At 40.3% G+C, this 21,247-nt stretch overlaps 1 protein-coding gene across 2 annotated transcripts in view; it reads right to left on the minus strand.

Annotated features, from left to right (window-relative positions):
* SIDT1 (SID1 transmembrane family member 1) overlaps positions 1 to 19,921 on the minus strand; it is an 88,609-nt gene extending 68,688 nt beyond the window's left edge. For both annotated transcript variants that reach the window (XM_019734846.3, XM_019734845.3), the window contains exon 1: positions 18,985 to 19,921. In XM_019734846.3, coding sequence (XP_019590405.3) covers positions 18,985 to 19,194 — 210 coding nt within the window. In that variant the 5' untranslated portion in view covers positions 19,195 to 19,921. The remainder of the gene's footprint in view (positions 1 to 18,984) is intronic.
* Between the last annotated feature and the right edge of the window lie 1,326 nt (positions 19,922 to 21,247).

Raw genomic sequence — 21,247 nt, forward strand, 5'->3', positions numbered from 1 at the left:
TTCCAGAAGCTAATGTGCAACTGAGAAAATTGGATTACATTTGTACAGTGAAGTAAGCTGTGTAAAGGCAAAGCTAGATGAAGAATAGGGTATTGACCGTGCATAATGGACCCTGACACCTTGTAACAAACCATTCTTTAGAGCCAAGATTTTTCTTCTTGTTGCTTCTTCCTGTTGTCATGACAACAGCATTTTTATTACATAGATCTTGTTTTATTCCTCTGTGTATTACAAGCACCGAATTGTATTATAGCTAAGGGAGAAGAATTATTTAAGTATCCCCCATCTTTAATATTGTATAGATCATGACTATGAAAGGTCTTAAAGCTTAGAGACTCCCTTTTTAATCTTTTAAAGCATGTCAGTAGGGAAAAGTTCAAAATTATAAGTAATACAGTTCTATTGCATAAAGAGAATGAAAATGAATTTAATTCAAAATCTAGTTTGGTTTTGTTAAAGCAATGAGACTGTAGGCTCTATTAGTTGCAACATCAGATTAAGAATCAGAGATTATTGATTTCCATTATTAAGTACACCATTGTTTTCCCATGTGATCTTAAAAAATGGACTCCACTTGTAAAATAGCTACCATAGTATCTGCTAATGGTTCCTTTTGCTAATGTATAATGTTTCCTAATGATTCAGTAACTCTGTTATGTTCACTGGGTGTAAATCTTGGAGGTGTTTAGGTTCTTCAGTCTTTCCTTGCACACTTCCTCCTTCCCTCCCCTCCGCCCTTCTTCCTTTTCTTCCTTCCCTCCCTTCCTTCCTTCCTTCCTTCCTCCTTCCCTCCCTCCCTCCCTCCCTCCCTCCCTCCCTCCCTCCCTCCCTCCCTCCTTCCTTCCTTCCCTCCCTCCTTCCCTCCTTTCATCATAGCCTCCCATGTTCCCTCTATCATTCATCAAACATCCACTGAGTCAGGAGCTATGGGAGGTGCCAGGGATATACTAAACACAACCCTGTTCTGGAGGAGCTCATGATCTAATTAGAGAGACAAATAGTGTTATCACCAGCAGTATAATGTGATGTTAGTACGATCTCAATGTGATCAGGTACTGTGGGCACACAGATGACAAAGTGGCTACTCATGTCAGGGAGTCAGGGAAAACAGCACGGAAGCTGGTCAGTCATTTCCCAAGTTATAGTGAAGTTGGGCTCATCCAAAAAGGTCCTGCTGTTGCCTGCCTGGTGCACATGACCTTGACTCATAGTGTTAGGGAAGCTTAAACCTGGTGAAGTGCTCAGGGAGATCATCCAGTCCAAAGGATCATACAGTCCATTTATAGACGACAAACCTGAGACATAGAAGTGATGTGATTTCTCCCAAAGATACTCAGCTATGGAAGAATCATGATTAGAAACCAAGTATCTTGTGTTACAGTCTCCACATAATTCTTGGTCAGATCATCCTATCACCACTAGTTTGCATTCCCGGCTCCACTGAACACCACGATGGGTATAGGCTTCTCCTAACATTCCACTGTGAAGCTCCAACATAAAGGGAAGAGACAAGCCACAGACTATGAGACATTATTTCTACATATGCAAAAAACAAAATATCAGTATCTTGAATATATAAAACACCCCCTAATATTCATAAGAAAAACAACAACGACAACAAAGAACAACAATAGAAAAATATGTAAAGGATATAAACAGCAGCTGAAGAGGAGAAAGATGACCAAGAACATATGAAAAGATGTTCAGCACTTTATACTCATCAGAAAGGTTAAAGCCTCAAAAGTATGACAATACCACATTTGCAAGGATGTAGAGAAACAGGAACTCTTGCATAGTTGTTATGAAAATGTTATTTGGCATAACCACTTCAGAGACCAAGTTGGGAAAGTCTACTAAACCTGAAGATGAATTCACATTACATTCCAGCATTTCCACTCTTAAGTTCATACACAAGAAAAACTCTCTTACATATACACAAAGAATCATGAGCAAGAATGTTCATTGAAAGCATTGGTTGCAATAATACAATTTGGAAACAACATAAACAGCAACAAAAATAAGCTAAAGAACAGGAGTACAAATAAGTAAATTGTACTCATACAATAAAATTCTATTCAGTGGTTAAAAATGAATAAACTAGACTATGGATCAGGACAGATAACTCAAGAAGATAAATTGAGAGAAAGAGCGGTTGCTGAAGGATACATACTACATGATCCCATTTACGTAAACTTTGCAAATAAGCAAAATAATATTATATTTTTATATATACATCTTTAGTAAAATTTACATACATAGAAATGATAAATGACAAATTTAAATTTAAGATAATGGTTTTCAAAAGCTTTGAAGAATCTGAGACTTTAGCCACTTGCCACAGTTTCATCAATACTGATAGAAAACACAGACGTCTGGGTTGAAGACAAAGGGCTTTATTACTCTTGTCACAGAAAGCAGCATGAGCATCATCATATCTGCATCAGTTCCTCTTGCCCTCAAGTATCATGAAGGTAATGTGATGAGCCCAGATGGATGTCTACATACGTGCAATGGGTCCCTGCCTGGTGCACATGAGCAGGGACCAAGAGCTTAGGGAACCTATATCTTTTACAATGGGTAGTAAACCTGCATGGATTTTGCTCTAGAGAGGGAAACTGTCTCTATCTTCTGAGGATGTTCCCTATATCTTTGAAATGATATTATACAAAAAATTTCAGTCATTGCCTTCTTTTAATGTGTGCAGAAATCAAGAGACCTATGAAGAATTATCTCCCCCAAATGGTTACCTTTGGGGATGAAGGAAGAGGATGGGTGGTGGTAAATAGGAAACGCTCAGTGTTTCTTTGTTTCTTAAGCTGAGTTGTGGGTACATAGGTGTTTGTTACATTATTTTTATGCTTGTTTATATGTCTAAAGTATTTCATAATAATAATTAAAAAGAAGCCATGACGTGGTCTTTGTATTTGCTCTCTTTTGAGCGACAATGGGTTCTTTGTCCAGGCTCTTTGTTATTCAGAGATGTGACATACACTCAGTCCCCAGACACAGTCTTCTTGCTCACCTGGCTCATTTGCCATAGTCTATCCTTACTCTAGAGCTTGATCTGCTTATGCCAACTTCATTGATTACAGTTTATCTGTCCAGGTGTCTGTCTGTCTGTCTGTCTGTCTGTCTGTCTGTCTGTCTGTCTCTATCTATCTATCTATCTATCTATCTATCTATCTATCTATCTGCTGTGTTTCCCCGAAAATAAGACCTAGCCAGACAATCAGCTCTAATGTGTCTTTTGGAACAAAATTAATATAAAACCCAGTCTTATATTATATTACATTATATTATATTACCCAGCATTATACTATTATACCCAGTGTTATATTATATTAAGATAAGACCTGGTCTTATATTATATAAGACCCAATCTTATATTATAATAAAATAAGACCGGGTCTTATATTAATTTTTCTCCAAAAGATGCATTAGAGCTGATTGTCTGGCTAGGTCTTATTTTCAGGGAAACACAGTATCTATATACCTATCTACATAGCTCTCTCTCTCTCTCTCTCTCTCTCTCCATGTATGTATATGTGTGTGTGGATATATATAGAGAGGATGCTAAAAAATGTATACACATTTTAAGAAAGGAAAAAGCTGTATTAAAATTACACTAATGGTAACCACTTTGAGCACCTCTTGTAATTGTAGAAGTCAAACGTGACTTGTATTCATCTTTTGTTATCGGTATATATTGTTACAATTTTAATACAGATTTTTCCTTTCTTAAAATGTGTATACATTTTTTAGCACCATATATATATATCCATATAAGTATGTGTGTGTATGTGTATGTATATGTGTGTGTGTATACACACACACACACACACACACACACACACACACACATACATACATATAGAAGATGCCAAAAAATGTATAAACGTGACTTGTGTTCATCTTTTGTTATTGGTATATATTGAGTATTACAATTTTAATACAGTTTTTACCTTCCTTAAATTGTCTATACATTTTTTTGGGCACCCTCTGTATATATATCCATATATGTGTGTGTGTGTGTATATATATATATATATATATATATATATATATATATATATATATGATATATCCTAAAATATATAGTTTTTCTTTCTTTCTCTTTTCTCTTTCTCCCTTCCTGGAAAAGCGAGGAAGGGAGAAAGGGAGAAAGAGAGAGAGACAGAGGAGCTATATATATTAGGATGCGGTGCTGAAGCAGCACTGGCTATTAGCTGCCTCTTTTTCTGTCTCAGCCAGCTGCAGAACTTCGCATTGTCTTTGGTCTCATTAACCTGGCTCATTTCTCCATTGCTGTACCCTGGAAAAAGGAAATATAGTCAGGGGACGCAGATGAAACTGGTAGTGCCCGGAATAGTAATGTGTTAGCTTAGATTCTGTGTTATTAGGTGTATTAGTTTCTAGGGCTGCTGTAACGAAGTACCATAAACTGGGTGGCTTACAATAACAGAAATTTATTCTCTCACAGTTCTGGAGGTTAGAAGTCTGAAATCAAGGTGTCAGCAGGATCATGCTCCTCTGAGACTTTGGGTAGAATCCATTCTTGCCCTTCCTAGCTTCTGGTGTTGTCCTGTCAATCCTTGGTTCTCCTTGGCTTGTAGATGTCCCCTCTCTGCCACTGTTGTCACATGGTGTTTTCTCTGTGTGTCTCTGTCTCCACATGCCGTTTTCCTCTTTGTGCATGTCTGTGTTCAAATTGACCACTTTCTCTATAGATTTCAGTCCCACTGGGTCATGGCTCACTATAATGACCTCATCTGAACTTGATTAGATTTGCAGGGACCTTATGTTCAAATGAGGTCATGTTCATAGGTCCCAGAGGTTAGGACTTCAACATATATTTTGGGGAGACATAAATCAATCCATAGCATTACATTTGTAGGATTTTTAAGCAATAAGGTCATTCTCTAAGACTCTGTACCGTTCCCTGACCATCAGCTTATCTTCTACTTGTACCTACCTGCCAAGACCCTTCCTGCTGGGTGAAGGCAGGCCTGCTGAGAGACCTCATTATGAGACTGTTGTACGAAAATACCTGCCCTTGAGCAAAGTGGACTTGCTGTTCTGAGTCTTTTTCGTATTAGATGCTAGGAAGTCCTATTAAAGGAAGTATTCTATCCCAAGCTTTTCCTAACAACTGTAGCAAACTGAGCTGCTTCAATCACAGGCTATACTTTTCTTTTTTAAAAAGTTAATCATTAAAATAGTAGCTGTAGTTATTAAAGTGACTTTTTAAAATTCCCTTTACCTGATTCAGCCTTGGAAAATCATCTTTGTAAACTTATACTACAATGAAGAAAGGTATGTAAACCTGGATTTTATTTCTCACACTCACAACTACTATCTGGGTGACCTTGGATAAATCACTTAAATTCTCTGGGCCTCAGTTTCCTCAATGGTAGAATGGGAACAGTAACACCCAGACTGTATACTTCCCTAGTCTTTGGGTGACAGTGTTTTGTGACCTGCACAGCACCAGGCAGAGCAGAAGGCAGAGTTGTCCCACTCGGGCTTTGGAGCTGTCCACTCCCACACATTCACCAATCAATCAATTATTGTCTGTCTGTTTTCTGTGTGTGAAGACATACTTATAAGCCCTATCATTTCTGGCAAAGGAGAAGGTTATATTGTTCATCTCTTGTAGGATGTTAATTTCCTTTCACAACTTGGCTTCCTGCTTCCCTGGAACAGTTCATTCATCTCATTGAAAAGAGCAGTTTACCCCTTGGGAGCTATTTATTCCTTTACATTTAGATTCTCAGCATTTTGTATTCAGAGCACTTTTCTAAGAAGTGTGCTTTACAGATCTCATCTTACCAATTTCATTATGCCAACAATAGCTGAGACACAAATACATATATACATAAATACATATGTGCTTTCTTGTTTTAGTTTATGATCTAAATTTTATATTGAAAATTTTAATTCCAGTAAAAACATGGGAAAATATTGAAGAGAGGTATAATAATTGGCAGGCCAGGAATACAGAACAATATACAGTCTAGATTCTAGCTACTTTAGTATGAACTTTGCTCATTCAATAAATATTTGACTACCTCTCCTGTGCCAGGCATTGTTCAGGGCACAGGAGATGTGTCACCAAGCAGTGTGGACATAGTCACTGCCCTCACTGAGATCACAGGTTTGCACTTGGAATGCCAAGTAAACAAGCCATTGCATTAACATTCAAATTCCTGTAGAAGTGCACAGCATAGAATTTCAGGGGAAATATTTTCCTAAAGCATGAGTAGGAATTAACCAGAAAAATGTGGGACAGGAATTTCTGGTCAAGGTGGTGGAGTAAGTAAATTCTGTGTTTGCATCCTCTCACGACCACATCAAAATTACAAGTAAACTACAGAACAACCATCATTGAGAGTTGTCTGAAGTCTAGCTGAACGGAAGTCCTGAGAAGAAGGTGAGCAAGGGATTGAAAACCTATTTGAGGGAATACTGACTGAAAACTTCCCTAACCTGGAGAAGGAAAGAGATATACAAGCCCAGGAAGTGCAGAGAGTCCCAAACCAGATCAACCCAAACAGGCCCACACCAAGACACTTCATAATTAACATACTAAAAGTTAAAGACAGAGTATTAAAAGCAGCAACAAAAAGGCAGATAGTTACCTACAAGGAAGCTCCCATAAGACTGTCAACTGATTTCGCAACAGAAACTTTGCAAGCCAGAAGGGATTGGCAGAAAATATTCAAAGTGATGAAAAGCAAGGATCTACAACCAAGATTACTCTACCCAGCAAAGCTATCATTTAGAATGGAAGGATAGATAAAGATCTTCCCAGAGAAGAAAAAGCTAAAGGAATTCATTACCACCAAACCAGTATTACAGAATATTAAAGGGACGTTTTTAACAGGAAGAGGAAAAAAGATAAAAAATATGAGTAATAAAATGGCAATAATTACATATGTATCAACAATTACTTTGAATGTAAACACATTAAATACTCCAATCCAAAGACAAAAGGTGGCTGAATGGAGAAGAAAACAAGGCCCATACATAGACTGACTATAAGAGACTCCCTTGAGATCGAAAGACACACACAGACTGAAAGTGAAGGGATGGAAAAAAGATTTCATGAAAATGGAAACAAACAAACAAAAATCTGGGGTGGCAAGACTTATACCAGACAAAATAGACTTTAAAACAAAGGCTAAACAAGAGACAAAGAAGAACCCAGTAATCCTACTTCTGGGTATTTATCCAGAAAAATCCAAAACATTACTTTGAAGGGACATGTGCATCTATATGTTCACTGCAGCATTACTTACAGTGGCCAAGATGTGGAGGCAACCTGGGTATACATCACTGGATGTATGGATAAAGAAGAGGTGGTACAAATATATAATGGAATATTGCTTAGCCATGAAAAAGAATGAAATCTTGCCATCTGCAACAACGTGGATCAACCTAGAGGGTATTGTGCTGAGTGGAGCAAATCAGGCAGAGAAAGACAAATGCCATATGATTTCACTTATATGTGGAATCTGAAGAACAAAATAAATGAACAAATGAAACAGAGACAAACTCATAGATACAGAGAACATTTTGACAGTTGCCAGATGGTAGGGGGCTTGAGAGGCTTGGTGAAGAGATTAAGAAGTACAAAGTGGTAGTTACAAAATAGTCGTGGAGATGTAAAGTATAGCATAAGCAATATAGTCAATAGTATTATAATAATGACGTATGGTGTCAGATGGGTACTAGATTTATTGGGGTGATCACCTCAATTCTTAGACATAAATGTCTAATCACCATGTTGTACACCTGAAACTAATATAATATTGTGTGTCAACTGTAATTAAAACATAAAAAATATATTTTAAAAAGACACAGTAAAAAAAGTGTGGGCCAGAGCAAGGAAAATGTCCAAACAAAGGGAACAGTGTAGTAGACTAAGGAAGGAGTGAAGAGAACAGAAAGAAGGAGAGAGAGGAGAGAGAGAGAGAAAGCCAGACTTATATTTGAAAGATTAAGAGAAAATCAGTCTGGCTGAAGCATGAGGTATGTGAAGGGCCACTGTAGCCCTGAAGAGTCTTATAAGTCATGTTAGGAAGGTTGGGGTTTACTCCAAGAAAGCTTCTGGAAGGTTTTAAGTGCTACCACCCCATTGCAATGACCATCCATGGAAACCCAATGTTGCCTCTGTTGCTGTTGAATAGGTGCTTCCCTGCATCAATGGGAACCCAGTCAAAGTCTGGGGAAAGCAGATGTGATTGGCAGCGCTGAGACCACAAGCCCATGCCTGAGCTAGGGATGGTCGGGGAGAGGGTGTGAGGATGAGAAAGCAGATGCCGCTTCTGTAGTGGAAGTGGCTCTATCTGCAATGTAGACTCATGAAATGGGGAAGTCCCCCAAACATAGAGGGATGGGGTTCAGATGTTGGGTAGTCAAAACATGGCCAAGTTCCCCCACATTTGGAACCCCTATTACATGCAATAACAAATGTTCTATAGGATAGTCTTTGGGAAATGCTGTTCTCAATAGTCTTCTCAAGAACTGATGTCAAATCAGGTATGTCCTCAAGACACTAAATCACCTTGATCTTACCATTTTATACTTAGGAAACTTATGGACTGTACTATCCAATTTAGCACTCAGTTCCATCATATTTTCACGATTTATAATGTTTGCTAATTGTTCCATATATTTGCTTTGTCTCTGTTCGATGATTTATCTGTGACATATTTGGAATCAAGCACGTATTTGACACTTAGTACCTACGAGTACACTGCAAACATTTACTGTTTCTATAAGAGGTAGACTAGCTAAGGTTGTCCTAAAAAATGCCCCCAGGATGTCAGAGAAGTAGCTGTTCTGAATTCTTCAGCATTAGTTCTACAAATATTTCTCTCTCTCGATTTGTTTTCTTCTTGTGGGACCCCTATTATGTAGATGTCAACACTTCTTCTGCTCTTCCAATTTCTTAATTTTTGTGTGTGTTTCTATTCTACATCTCTTTAAATCCTCAACCTGATCCTCCAGTTTTCTAATCCTTTGTTCATGCAAATGTCCAATTCCCTGCTGATGTCTTTATATAAACAGCATTTTTTAAAAATCTGGTATTTCCAGTTGGTTCATCTTTATAACTGTAACCTGCTTCATTTTAACAACAGCTCTTCGAGGATATTCTCTTAGCTTATTTTAAAGTCTTATTCTTCCTGTTTATTAATTCTGCTACATCTGGTAAAGGTCGTTCCGTTTCCTGTCTCTCATTTAACTTCCTTCTGCAGATCTGTTACCATTTTCTTGTGTGAGGTTCCTGGGACATCGGCTACCTAGGATAGTACTGAGAACCCCCAAGGGGAGGGGCTAAGTGTCAGGAGAGTTCAGAGTAGAGGGGAGATTGGAACGGAAACCCCCTTATGGTGGCCGCCCTCCTGACCTGACTTCAACTCCTCCCCACACCAGCAATCCAGTCTGCCCCTTCCCATCTACCTTTTACTTTTACATTACATCCAGCCCCCTTCCTGCTTTGTAGTTATCCGGCCCCCGCCTTGTGAAGGGGGTGGTGGGGAAGGAGGGAGTGCTGAGAGTCAGCGATCAACCCGCACAGTGGCCATCCTCCACTCCAGCCGGCCTCCGCAGACATTGTCCCACAGAACCCAGCCAGCCCGACACCATGGTGATAAGACAAGGAGGGTGGCATCCACCTAGGCCAGACTGAGGGAAGCAAGGAAAAAGCACAGTGGGAAAGCTCTCCCACATCTTACTTCTTAAGCATGGCGTTTTAAGTTGTGGGCTGCCATTTACCTCTCACTCCAAGAGCTCACCATCTTCTGTCTCTCCAGAGTTTCTCAGATTTTGCGTTGGTCCCTCTGTCCCACAGACGTCCCTCTTTCTTTAGGCATCTGCAGACTTGATTCCTGGGAGAGACCCAGCACTGGTGTGGGTTCACCATCCTCCCAGGTAGCAGAGTCTCCTGTGCATGATTCTTTTTGTCCTCTTTATGTTTCCTGTCTTTTTCTCTCTATTTCCCGCTTATGCTCCTCCCATGAGGGGGTTAAAGAAGGAAACATAATTATTTTATGGTTGGAGGCAGAACTCAGGATCCACTGCTTGAATTTTATTTACATGATGAGTGATTGCACTGTAGGCAAGTTTCTTCTAGAGGTATTTTGAGGCCTCCTTAATGAATGCTCTGAAGATAGAAAAGCACTAGAAAATTATTGTTATGATTGTTAGAGTTATGATCTGACATTTATCAGCTATTTATTTCTGGAGTGGTATTTATTGTCAGACTGATGCCACTTATAATTTTAAGTATTTCTCAGGATATAAGTATTACCTAAAGGAAACTGCTTTCTAAATTAGACAAAACTGACTATCTGCAAACATCTCGCTCTTCAAAATCTTCAACAAAAATTTCTTGAGACAGCAGAAGAGTCCTCACAGAAGGCCATGTTTACAAACAAAACCATTTCTAATCATGGAACGAACATTGTGGCAGAGATGCTATATACGACTTGAATTCTCCTCTGATGCTCCGGCTGGATGTTCCTCTTTCAATGGGCATAGGGTGTCCTCTCTGCCACATCTTGGTTCCTGATCATCTATCTCTGGGTCCGTATAGCCGTCTTCCAACAAATGCCCTAGCAACCCACCCCATGAGGACTTTTAGGGGGGTGTTTTGGGGGATACCTAGCACCCAAATCCCTGGCATGTGTTAGAGGAAGTCCCTCAACTCCACTCCCCCCGGTGAGTTCTCGGGGGGGGGGGGCAAGGCTTACTATGGATGCCAGAGGGGCCAGATACATGACCCATGCTTGGATAGCTGGATGCTCCACTTGGTACTTTCCATGGCGAATAAATGATGCAAAGATGAAAGGAGAGTGTAGAATTCACTGGCAACAGTGACACCATTGGAATCCAGGACAGCAGTGCCTGGGGGGACTATATCTAATAGCAGTGGAGGTGGTGGTGCTCGGGTAAATGTCTCAAGCAAAGCATTCCTGCAGCATAGCTGTTGCTATCATTTTTTCCCCTTTATTTTAAGCCCTAAAAGTATTTTATATTTGTCTTCGTTTTCTTTTAAAATTCCCTACCCCACCCCCCACCACCTCCCTTTTGTCAACCCTTCAGCTTGTTCTATGTATCTATGGGTCTGTTTCTGTTGTGTTTTTAAATTCATTTGTTTGTTATTTTTAGATTACACATATAAGTGAAATCATAATGGTATTTGTCTTTCTCTGACTTATTTCACTTAGCATAATACTGTCTAGGTCCAACCATGTTGTCACAAATGGCAAGAATTAATTCTTTTTTATTATTGAGTAATAAATTCTATTCTCTCTCTCTCTCTCTCTCTCTCTCTCTCTCTCTCTCTCTCTCTCTCTCTCTCTCTCATATATATATATGCCACATCATCTATCAATAGACACTTAGGTTGCTTCCATATCTTGGCTATTGTAAATAATGCTGCAATGGACATAAAGGTGTATATATCTTTTCCACTTGGTGTTTTTGTTTTCTTCAGATAAATAGCCAGAAGTGGTATTGCTGGGTCGTATGGCAGCACTACTTTTAATTTTTTGAGGAACCTCCATACTGTTTCCCAGCTGTTGCTAGGATTCCCTATAGCTTAGTCTTCCTTGGTCCCCAATCATAGTCTGAGCCTGGTAATGCAGGTTTGTGAGCTCCCCAAATCCTTCTAATAAATTAATTGTCTGTTTATGTTAGCCGGTTGATTTCTGTTACTTGCAGCCGAGAACCTTGCCAGATTCCCCACATCCTCTTTCCTTCTCTGTCCACCTCACTCATATCCCACAGCTGTCTTGGAGTCTTACTGTCCACAGACATCCGCAAACCACCTCTGCACCCCCAGACTTCACCGTTTGCCTCTCTCCTTATCCTCCACTTTTTCTCTTTATTACCCAGGTAAACATTCTCTCTCTCTTAGAAAGCTATAATTCCTCCACTCTGGTGAAGATGGCATAGGGAGAGAGGGGGGAAAATACAGGATCCCTTTTTGCAAATATTGGAGAGGATAAAAGAAAATGCTGGGCTTTTGCATGTTAATTTTTGGGGGAGCATAACACATGTTTCCAGTTAGGTTGATTAAAATAGTGAGTCATTTTGTCCACAAAAGGGCAGTTAAATCTGGAAACAGCCAGTTATTCCTGTTTGTTATGGCTTATCTTTGTAGCTATTTAGTGGGGATGCAGAAATACCAGTTCTCAGGAGTAATACTGTCCTGGAGTAACATATAGCGAGCTGCTTGGGTCTCTCAGCTGCCCTGTGTCTGGTGCAAAAACGGAACCAGCACTGTTGAAAATAAAGCACAAAAGAGATGAAGATTGGCCCTCTTGGTCCACAAGGAGTCAGAGTAAGACCATGGTTTGGTGGGTGGCTGTGGCTCCATGAAACACTGAAAAAAAAATCTACTAACTTCTCAGTTTCACTTCGGGTCAACCCTGTTTGCCTGACTTACACAGACAAATAGATGCCTGAACAAATCATGGGGGAAAACAAAAATGAAAAACCTCTTGCTTCAATTTTCAGTAATTGTCAGGGAGTCCGACATGAAGCTCTTAAATTGAATGGTCAAATGACCTGACTACAGAAGTAAGACTACAGCATTTTAAAATTATTCTTGTTGTTGCTGATAAAAAGATGTGTTCTTATGGGAGGAAGAGTGCTTTAGTAGAAATGTGCTGAGGAAATATCCTCAGGAATCTGAGTTATATTCCTGACTTAGCTTCAAACTAGTTACATGATTTTGGATAAGTAATTTATTTTACCGGTTCTCAGTTTTTCCTTCTGTTAAGTGAGAAGAGACTGAGTGATTTAAAGGATCCTTTTCGCTCTTAAGTTTAAAATACAGTTCCCTTTCTTATGATTTTGAGGGTTATTTTATATGTTTCTTTTAGTGATAGAAAAAGAACAGAAAAAATTCTCAAATGCAAGCTCAGTTACACTTCTGTAGCTAAGTAGACTTTACAAACAAAATCTTGTTGATGTGAATAAAGGAAATGATGGCATATGAAATCAGCACAAATACATACTCACTGCTCAAATAACATATATTCTTTATCCTCCACCATTGGTATTATTAAAATTCTATAGCAAACCTTGACAATCGGGAGACCAGATCTCTAGTAACTGAGATTACCCATCATGGCTCTGAATCAGGAAGTAAGGGACAAAACATACCTCCTGACATGTAGAAGAAAGGATGTCTTTGCACCAGGCAAAACCTCAAACAACCTGAGGAGATCTATAGAGGAGGCACAAACTTGATGGGCTGACAGTGTTCATAAAAGATTTGAAAGACAAAAAGGATGGGAGCAACAGAGAGACATAAGGTACACAGAAAAAAGGAGTAACAAGAGAATGGTAGAAATGAGAGATAGTGGCTACAGAAGGGAAGGTTGGGAACAACGAGCTCCACGTAAGAAACTGCTTCAAACTCTTTAGTCCAAAGTAGGCTATAAATGTATACACACATACACAATAAAATATAGGTTGGTCTTTCAACAAATGGTGCTGGAACAATTGGACATCATACGAAAAAAAAAAAAAAAAAGACAGAAACCTTATCTCTTTCACAAAAATTAGCACAAAATGTATCAGAAACCTAAATGTAAAATTCAAAACCCTAAACCTTCCAGAAGATAACATAGGAGAAAATCTAGGTGACTTTAGATTTGGTGACAACTTTTTAGATACAACACCAAAGGCATAATTAATGAAGAAAAAACTTAAGTGGTACTTCATTCGATTTTAAAATGTCTCCTCTGTGGAAAAAACACTATTCGGAGATTGAAAAGACAAGCTACAGATAAGAATAAAATATTTGCAAAACTTGTATCTGATAAAGGACGGGTATCCAACATCTTAAATAAAGAAGCCTTAAAACTCAACAATAACGAAATAAATAATGCAATTTAAAAATGGACGAAAGATCTGAAGAGACACCTCACCAACAAAGAAATATGGATGGCAAATAAGCATATGAAAAGATGCTCAGCATCATATGCCACTATGAAATTACGAAGTAAAACAATGAGCTATTACTCTGCATCTGTCAGAATGGCCAAAGTCTAAGCACCGGCAACACCAGATGCAGATGAGGATGGGGAGCAACAGGGACTCGCATTCACTGCTGATGGGGATGCAGAATGGTACAGCCCCTTTGAGGACAAGCTTAACAGTTTCTTATAAAATCGAATAAACTCTTACCATATGATTCAGGAATTAAGCTCCTTGGTGTTTACCCAAATGAGCTGAATAATTAAATCCACACAGAAAGCTGCACACAAACGCTTACAGCAAATTCATTCCCCTTTCTTTCTGCCTATCCAAGTTCTGCTTATCTATTATGACTTTTTCAAGTCTCATTTCCTCCAACAAAGCCATCTGTGGGATGTATGCCTTCTCTATAGTCTTGTCGTACTTTGAGAAGTGCTGTCTAATAAAAATATAATAGAAGCCGCACATGTGTTCTTAAAATTTTCTAGTAGCTACATTAAAAAAGTAAAAGAAACAGGTGAAGTGAATTTTATTAATGTATTTATTTAACCTAACATATCAAATATGTAATATATAATCAATAAAAATATTAATGCTACATTTTAGGTTACTGTTTTCATACTGTCTCCAAAATCTGGTGTGTATTCCACACTTACGGTACATCTCCTCTGTGACTAGCCATATTCCTAGCGCTCCTTAGCCCCATGCGATAGTGTTTGGAAGTAGGGCCTTTGGAAGGTAATTAGATCTCAATGAGACCTTATAGGAAGAGAGAGCAGAGAGCTTGCTTCTCTTTCTGCTTTCTGGGCCAAGTGAAGACACAGACAGAGGGCACTGTTTACAAGTCAGGAGGCCGGCTCTTACCAGACACCAAATCTGCTGACATGTTGATCTTGGACTTCGCAGCCTCCAGAACTATAAGGAATATTGATTTTTTAAGGCACTCAGACTAGGGTATTCTGTTATAATATCCTGAACTGATTGAAACAGTAACCAATCACCCAGATACGGTGCTAAGGAGATGATTCTCTCCTCACAAACAAGCACCCGTCCAGTTCAGTAAGGGGACGTGCGAGCATAATAATGGTGGCTTCTCTGCCTCCGTATAGAGAACCTAGGGAGAGTCCATACGAGACCAGAATGGAAGCTCTCACATCAAATTCTTTAATTCTTCCTCATAACTAGTAATGTATGTAGCTAGAAGTTACCACGGCAATATCCTGATATATATTTCATTGTTCATGAGACCTGGATAGGCTCCAGATCCAAGAGGCTGGTATAACTGGTTCAAGATACACAAGTGCTGGTTGATATTAATAAAGCCAAGGATTGTTCCTTGGGTATAGAAAAGCATAAATCATTAAAAGATAGATGCCTCAGTTTAATAAACAAACAAACAAACAAACAAATGATTTCCAGGGAAACATTTCACATTCAAAAATCTATGGCAAAATATGAATTCTGTTACTGAAAGCCTCAGAGAAGACATGTTGTTGCATGGGGCTAGATTTGTATCTAAGGGCTCCTTATCACCATCTAGCTCAAATATAAACCTCTGATTGTTGCTGCCACCTGTCTCCACAAGCGTATTCTCATTTCCAATAAACCTGCTTTTGTGCCCTCTGTCCTAGTCAAACATATCCCTGGTGACTTTCCCAGCAAGGTGATTTCCTTCTAGTTGTGCTCCAGCCCTGTGGCTTTAGAACACCCCGTGAGCCACAGTGAAACCCTATTCCCTTTAAAAGAGTCTCCAGACACTTCCCCTTCAGGGAAATGGAATGAACCATGACCTTGCCTACCTGAACTTTCAATTGTTATTTTCATTTGTTTTCTTTAAACCAGTCACTCCATTCTTTCAGTGATACATATTTTTTTAATGGCAACTTTGTATTTACATTTGTCTCTGCCTGGAAGGCATTTGAGACTTTTCCTGGTGCTGAACTCAGCTAATTAGCATGATGCGTGTTTGGCTAAATGGTTCTCCAGGACAGCGTTTGGTATGGGAGATGCAGTGGCTGACAGGAAAATCAGGAGGGAAGGCTCCCATTGCAGCTTCCTCTCTTTACCAAAGTTTATATTTAGAATAGCTTTTCTTCTCCAAGCTTAAGGAAAAATAATGGCAAACATAACAATGCCTTGAAGAGAAAAGGAGAAAAGATAAAAACTGAAAAAATTAACTTTTTTTCTAAACCAAATTCTTTGTTGCACTGAAGAAGGGTAGGCGGGAAATGACCCTTGAAGGGGCGGGAGCTCTGACCAAGACTTGCTCAGGTGAAAGTAAAAAGGTCACGGGCAAGCTTTTGCTCTTGGATTCATAGATCTTTATTTAGCAGAGTCCTTTATTGACTTTGGGATTGGCGATGAGGCAAAACTTCTTGACATGAGAAAGTAACAAAAATATAGAGAGTGAGAGGCTAACACTGGGGGTGGGGGTGGCCAAAAAGATGGTGACAAGCCATGGCCCTCAAGTAGTGCCACCATCTTGAAATTTCCCCTGTTGGGGAAGAACTGATAAATTGTTATGCTAGCGTTGCTTAGATTTCTGATTTAATCTATCACCTATATTCTGGTGTTCTGTAATTTCCTTATGTTATTCGAAACCTTCTGTAAAATTCTGCTACATCCAACAGAATAGTTTTCATGGTATTGGAAGGAGGGGCTGCTGGTATTCAACATGGGCAAATGGGAAAAGAAGAAAGGAGACTATTAACAGAAACAGAGTAATAGTTTGGATGGAAAGATTGGAAAAATACCATTTCTGGAGAAATCAACAGAAACATTGGCTGCAGGGAAAGGAAGGTAAATTCCTAAAGTAAGTAAGTGTCTTATTTTCATATTTCATATTTTCATATTTCAAAGAGAGATCTCAGAAAGCTGTAAGATTTGAGAACATCTGGTTCATATTATTGTACACTGGCATTAAAATAATTAAAATACTTGAGTTATCTGCCAGTTCCATGGTTCCCAACTATATTTCTCAGACTAGTAAAATTTTAGGGACTGCTGGGGTGGCCAACTTCTTATTATATTGTGCAAAGATATTTTAAGTACTAATTATCACCTTTAGTTTCATAAACTAAAGGGCATTTTAACACTCATACAGGCAAAATGGAGAGTGCATAAGCAGAACAATTTTTAAAATTTTTATATTTCATAAAATTTTTTCATGATTTGTTTTTATCTGAAACGATCTCACACTTTCAACTTATTAAAACAGTAGTTTATTTTATTAAGCTTTAGATTAAGCATTCCTTAAATATTCTTCACTAATTTGTTTTTTCCCCCCCAAACTATTAGTAAACCTCTTATGTGCCAAGCACGGTGCTAGGTACTGAGGTACAGAGATGAACATGACTCTGTCCTTGTCCTCAATAGCTCATGGTTTTCTAAGGAAAGTGAGGCAGGTGATTCCAGCTGTAAACAATGCAGCCTTTGCTACACTGTAGTAGAGGAACTCACCGAATCCTGAGGGCAAAAAGGCCAAAACGACAGTTAAAAAGAAGTTAATCAAGTGTAAGCAAGTGTAAGAAACCCTAAAGTCTGACATGAGGACTTACTTTCCATTTGCGTTTGAAGCTCATTTGAATTTCCTTACTAATGATTTAGAGGGGAAGCTGACAGTACACCCCAGAGATGATGGAGTTTTTCAGACTTTTATTTGTTCTGAGCCAATCACAGGTCTAGGAACACACCTTCTGTGTAATATGTCAGCTGGTCCATACTGCACACTGGCTAGGAAGAGGCAGGTCACTTACAAGGGGTTTGGAGAATACAAGCTGCCCCCTCCCTCTTGACTACACTAGGATGGCTCCGCACACAGCCACTCTGCTCATTTCAGGGCACACAACATGAAGGTCAGCGGAGGACAGGACAGGCTGAGAGGGCTGTGCTGCCATGGTGACAGTACCATAGGATTTAATGCCAGCCTGGAGATGGAGCACTTGCTCAGTACACATACTTGGGAGACGTCTGGGAGGGTGATAGGTACATTGGTCCCTCCAGCTCAATACTCCCCAAAGTTACCAGGTTTCTGAGTTCTGATCCTCAGGGAGGGAGGCATATCATGGTATCTCAATCATCAGTTCTGAAATTTCCCAGGGAGTAGGAAATGCTGGCATAGTAAGGGATACCATATACACGTTTATATGGGAAGGTCCAGAGACCGGTACAATGAGGATATTCTCTTTTCTCTGTGCCTCAGAGGGTACCATGTTACAGGGGGAAAGCTAACTGCATGCGTTTTCTTACATTATATAAGAGTATATGTGTCACAGGGATAGTTGCTGGAACAGTCATTTCCTCTCCCCTGACTCACTGCAATTCTTGTCAGAAATAGGCTAGAACTTCCACACAATTATCCATCCTTATTTAAAATCAAAATCTCAGTAGATCAGGGGATGGGTGCAGTTCCAATATCTTTGGCCGGGTCTTCTGGCTTCTCTGAAGCACATACGTGTGACAATGGTACAGAAACACAGGAAGTGACTATTGAATAAACAGAGGTTCTGCAGCTCGCGTCCATTCCCATTTTACATTCTGAGCAGCTCTCCCTCCCCAGGCGCTATGAAATAGAAGGGTCTGGCTGAATCATCCACATGAAATGAGGTTGCTTCTCCGCAGGGGATTAGGAACACAGTTGCGGTCCTTTACCTTCGCGACCCTAGAAATCGTGACTTTCCTTGAGAAAGGCCCAGCAGGGGGCCAGGACCGCAGACCGTGCGGGGAACTAGAGCCTTGGAAAGACCAGAAATGCCAGCCACTAGGCCAGGGGAGGCGCGAAATTAAGTGTGGAGTTGTCCCCGAGGGCGCTTACGAAGGATGCGGCGACTCAGCCTAGGCAGTGATTGCTCTGAAGGAGAAAGGGAACGAGGAACCGCTGGACTCTGAGGTCTCCCTAGATCGATTCCCAAGGGACCCAAAGCAGCGACGGGGGCTCTGAGATCTGGCAAGTTCCTGGGAGTCGAGGGAGGGGAGCGAGCGTCTTACCTGGCCGGGCTGGCTGGTGTAGTTGAAGGAGTAGATATTCTCGGTGCTGAGACTCACCACCCCGCTGTAGACTCGGTCAAAATCCGCGCCCCTGGCGGGGTCGCCGGGGTCGCGGCGCCGCGCGAGAGGTTGCGGAGGGCGCTGGGGTGTCGCCGCCCTCAGGAGCCAGGGCAGCGCACAGAGCACCACCAGCTGCGGGCACCCCCGCATGGTGGGTGCTGCGCCCGGCCGCGAAGCAGAGCGCCCTGGAGAGGGAGCGAGCGCAGAGCTGGTTCTTCCAAAGCCCCTGCGGGGCCCGGGCGCCGGCTCAGCGCAGCGCGGGCGATGCCTGGCAAGCCCCGCCGGCGAGTGCTGGCAACTCACTGGTGAAGGCTGAATCCAATATTGACGCAGCAGCCGGGGGTCTCCACCGATGGGCACAGGCTGGGGGTAGGGGGAGCGAGGGATACCGGGGCCGGGGGTTGCTGCTTTGCTCTCCGGCTTCTATGTCCGTTTCCTTTCCCCTTTCTCATTTCTGAGAACCCCCGACTTACCCAGCCAGAATTTCAACCGATCGCTTCCCCCTCAACCTTAAAAAAATAGAAAATAAAAATAAAAAGGCATTGGAAACGTTAAAAAGAAACTGTCTTGAAGAGTCAACCTGACCAGTCATTGAACAGCAAATTCAATCCGTTTCAAATAAATGTACACCCTGGCTGCAAGCGAAGAAATAGAAAGCAACAGAGTCTGTCCCCAAAGAGGGTGCACGAGTTCGCTTTTCCTGTCGGCTACCTGCAGAGAACACCTGCCGGTCTGAATGATGGCTATTACCTCTCAATTCTACCTTCTCCAATAATAGAACCCTTTCTCAGACACCTGTTTTATTTCCTTATCACCTCCTGTTCTCCAAGGAGGGCTCACGTCATCGTTCTCTCTCTCCCTTGCCATGCGTGCGTGTAAATATGTACAGTCATAAAAAAAAAGAGATAGATATGGTTAAGAGGACAATTTTGAACACCGCCTGAAGTCTGGTCCCGGAAGTTGTCAAAGGCTACTCAGAGTAACTGAATTTATGCGGAAGACATTTCTTTCTGCCCAAACTCTTGCCTACTTTACACTCTGTAATGACGTCTCAGATTCTGGGAGAACCCCTAGGATTCTGTATTGATTTTCAAAAGAGAGAGACGCAGCCCGTCATTAAAAGGAAATACTCTTCTGGCAAAAATTAGGGAATTTGATTTAAACCGTTAAAGAGCCAGATAAAGGGTGGGGTGAGAAGAAGATCCATTGGAAGTTGTTGGAGAACATCAAGCAACCACAATTCAGGTGCAGAAGAGGACTTACTGTTTTATTTCAGCTTCAAGTTATTTGTAAACTAGGAAAGCATATAACTGCGTTCAACCTGTAGGAACATTAAAAAAGAAGCCACAAAGAAGAAACAGATCTTGTTCAAATGGGTTAAGATTACAGATTAAAATCCTAGCACTTAACGATTCAAAGGAAGGTTTATTTTCTATTTTTATTTATTTATTTTTTTACCTCATTGAATTCCTACAATTTATTAAAACTTCAAAAATGAGTGTAATACATTTGGTATAAAGTTTTATATCTGTGCGATCAGAAAACAATGCTGTTGGAAGGTTGAGTTACGTGACTCCTTATTAGGAAAATTTTCACTTTCTAAAAAATGTTCTTGAAAATGTATGGCAGAAGGACCAAAAATACTAATTCAAAGGAGTCTGGTGGTAAAGTCTAAAACAAACCTCACTGTGTTCAAGAAACATAACATCACAATTTCGTCCAAAGTTTGAATGACTTTAAACTGCTGTACTTAAAATGTCTATACCTCTTTTTAGAATTTTGCAAAATTTCTTAAACTTGAAGTTTATGAAGCCCTTTGAGGTCAGCTGGGCTAGTTGGTGCAAGCACTCCCTGGAGTTGTAGGACCATGGAGTCCTCAATACTGTGAGAGATGAGGAACTGGCTCCTTCACAAGGCAATCCCTTCTTTTGTGAGCAAGTGTCTCATTATTAGAAAGATATTTCACATTCTAATTGAAATGTGCCTCTCTTCCACTCACGAGCATGAGTTATGCCCTCTGGAGCCACAGGAATAAACGTAATCCTTCTTCCACATGACAGCCTTGTAGGTATTTGAAGAGAGCTGTGACCCTTCAAGGCTTTATCCTACCTTTAAGCCATGAAATTAGAAACGATTGGAATGGATCCTTTATCATAGCACAGAACCCAAAATATTTATTTTTAAAGCCATTATAGATGATATC

Source organism: Rhinolophus sinicus, chromosome 17, assembly GCF_057876585.1.
Source record: "Rhinolophus sinicus isolate RSI-liver-muscle chromosome 17, RSI-T2T, whole genome shotgun sequence".
NCBI classification, from domain to species: domain Eukaryota; kingdom Metazoa; phylum Chordata; class Mammalia; order Chiroptera; family Rhinolophidae; genus Rhinolophus; species Rhinolophus sinicus.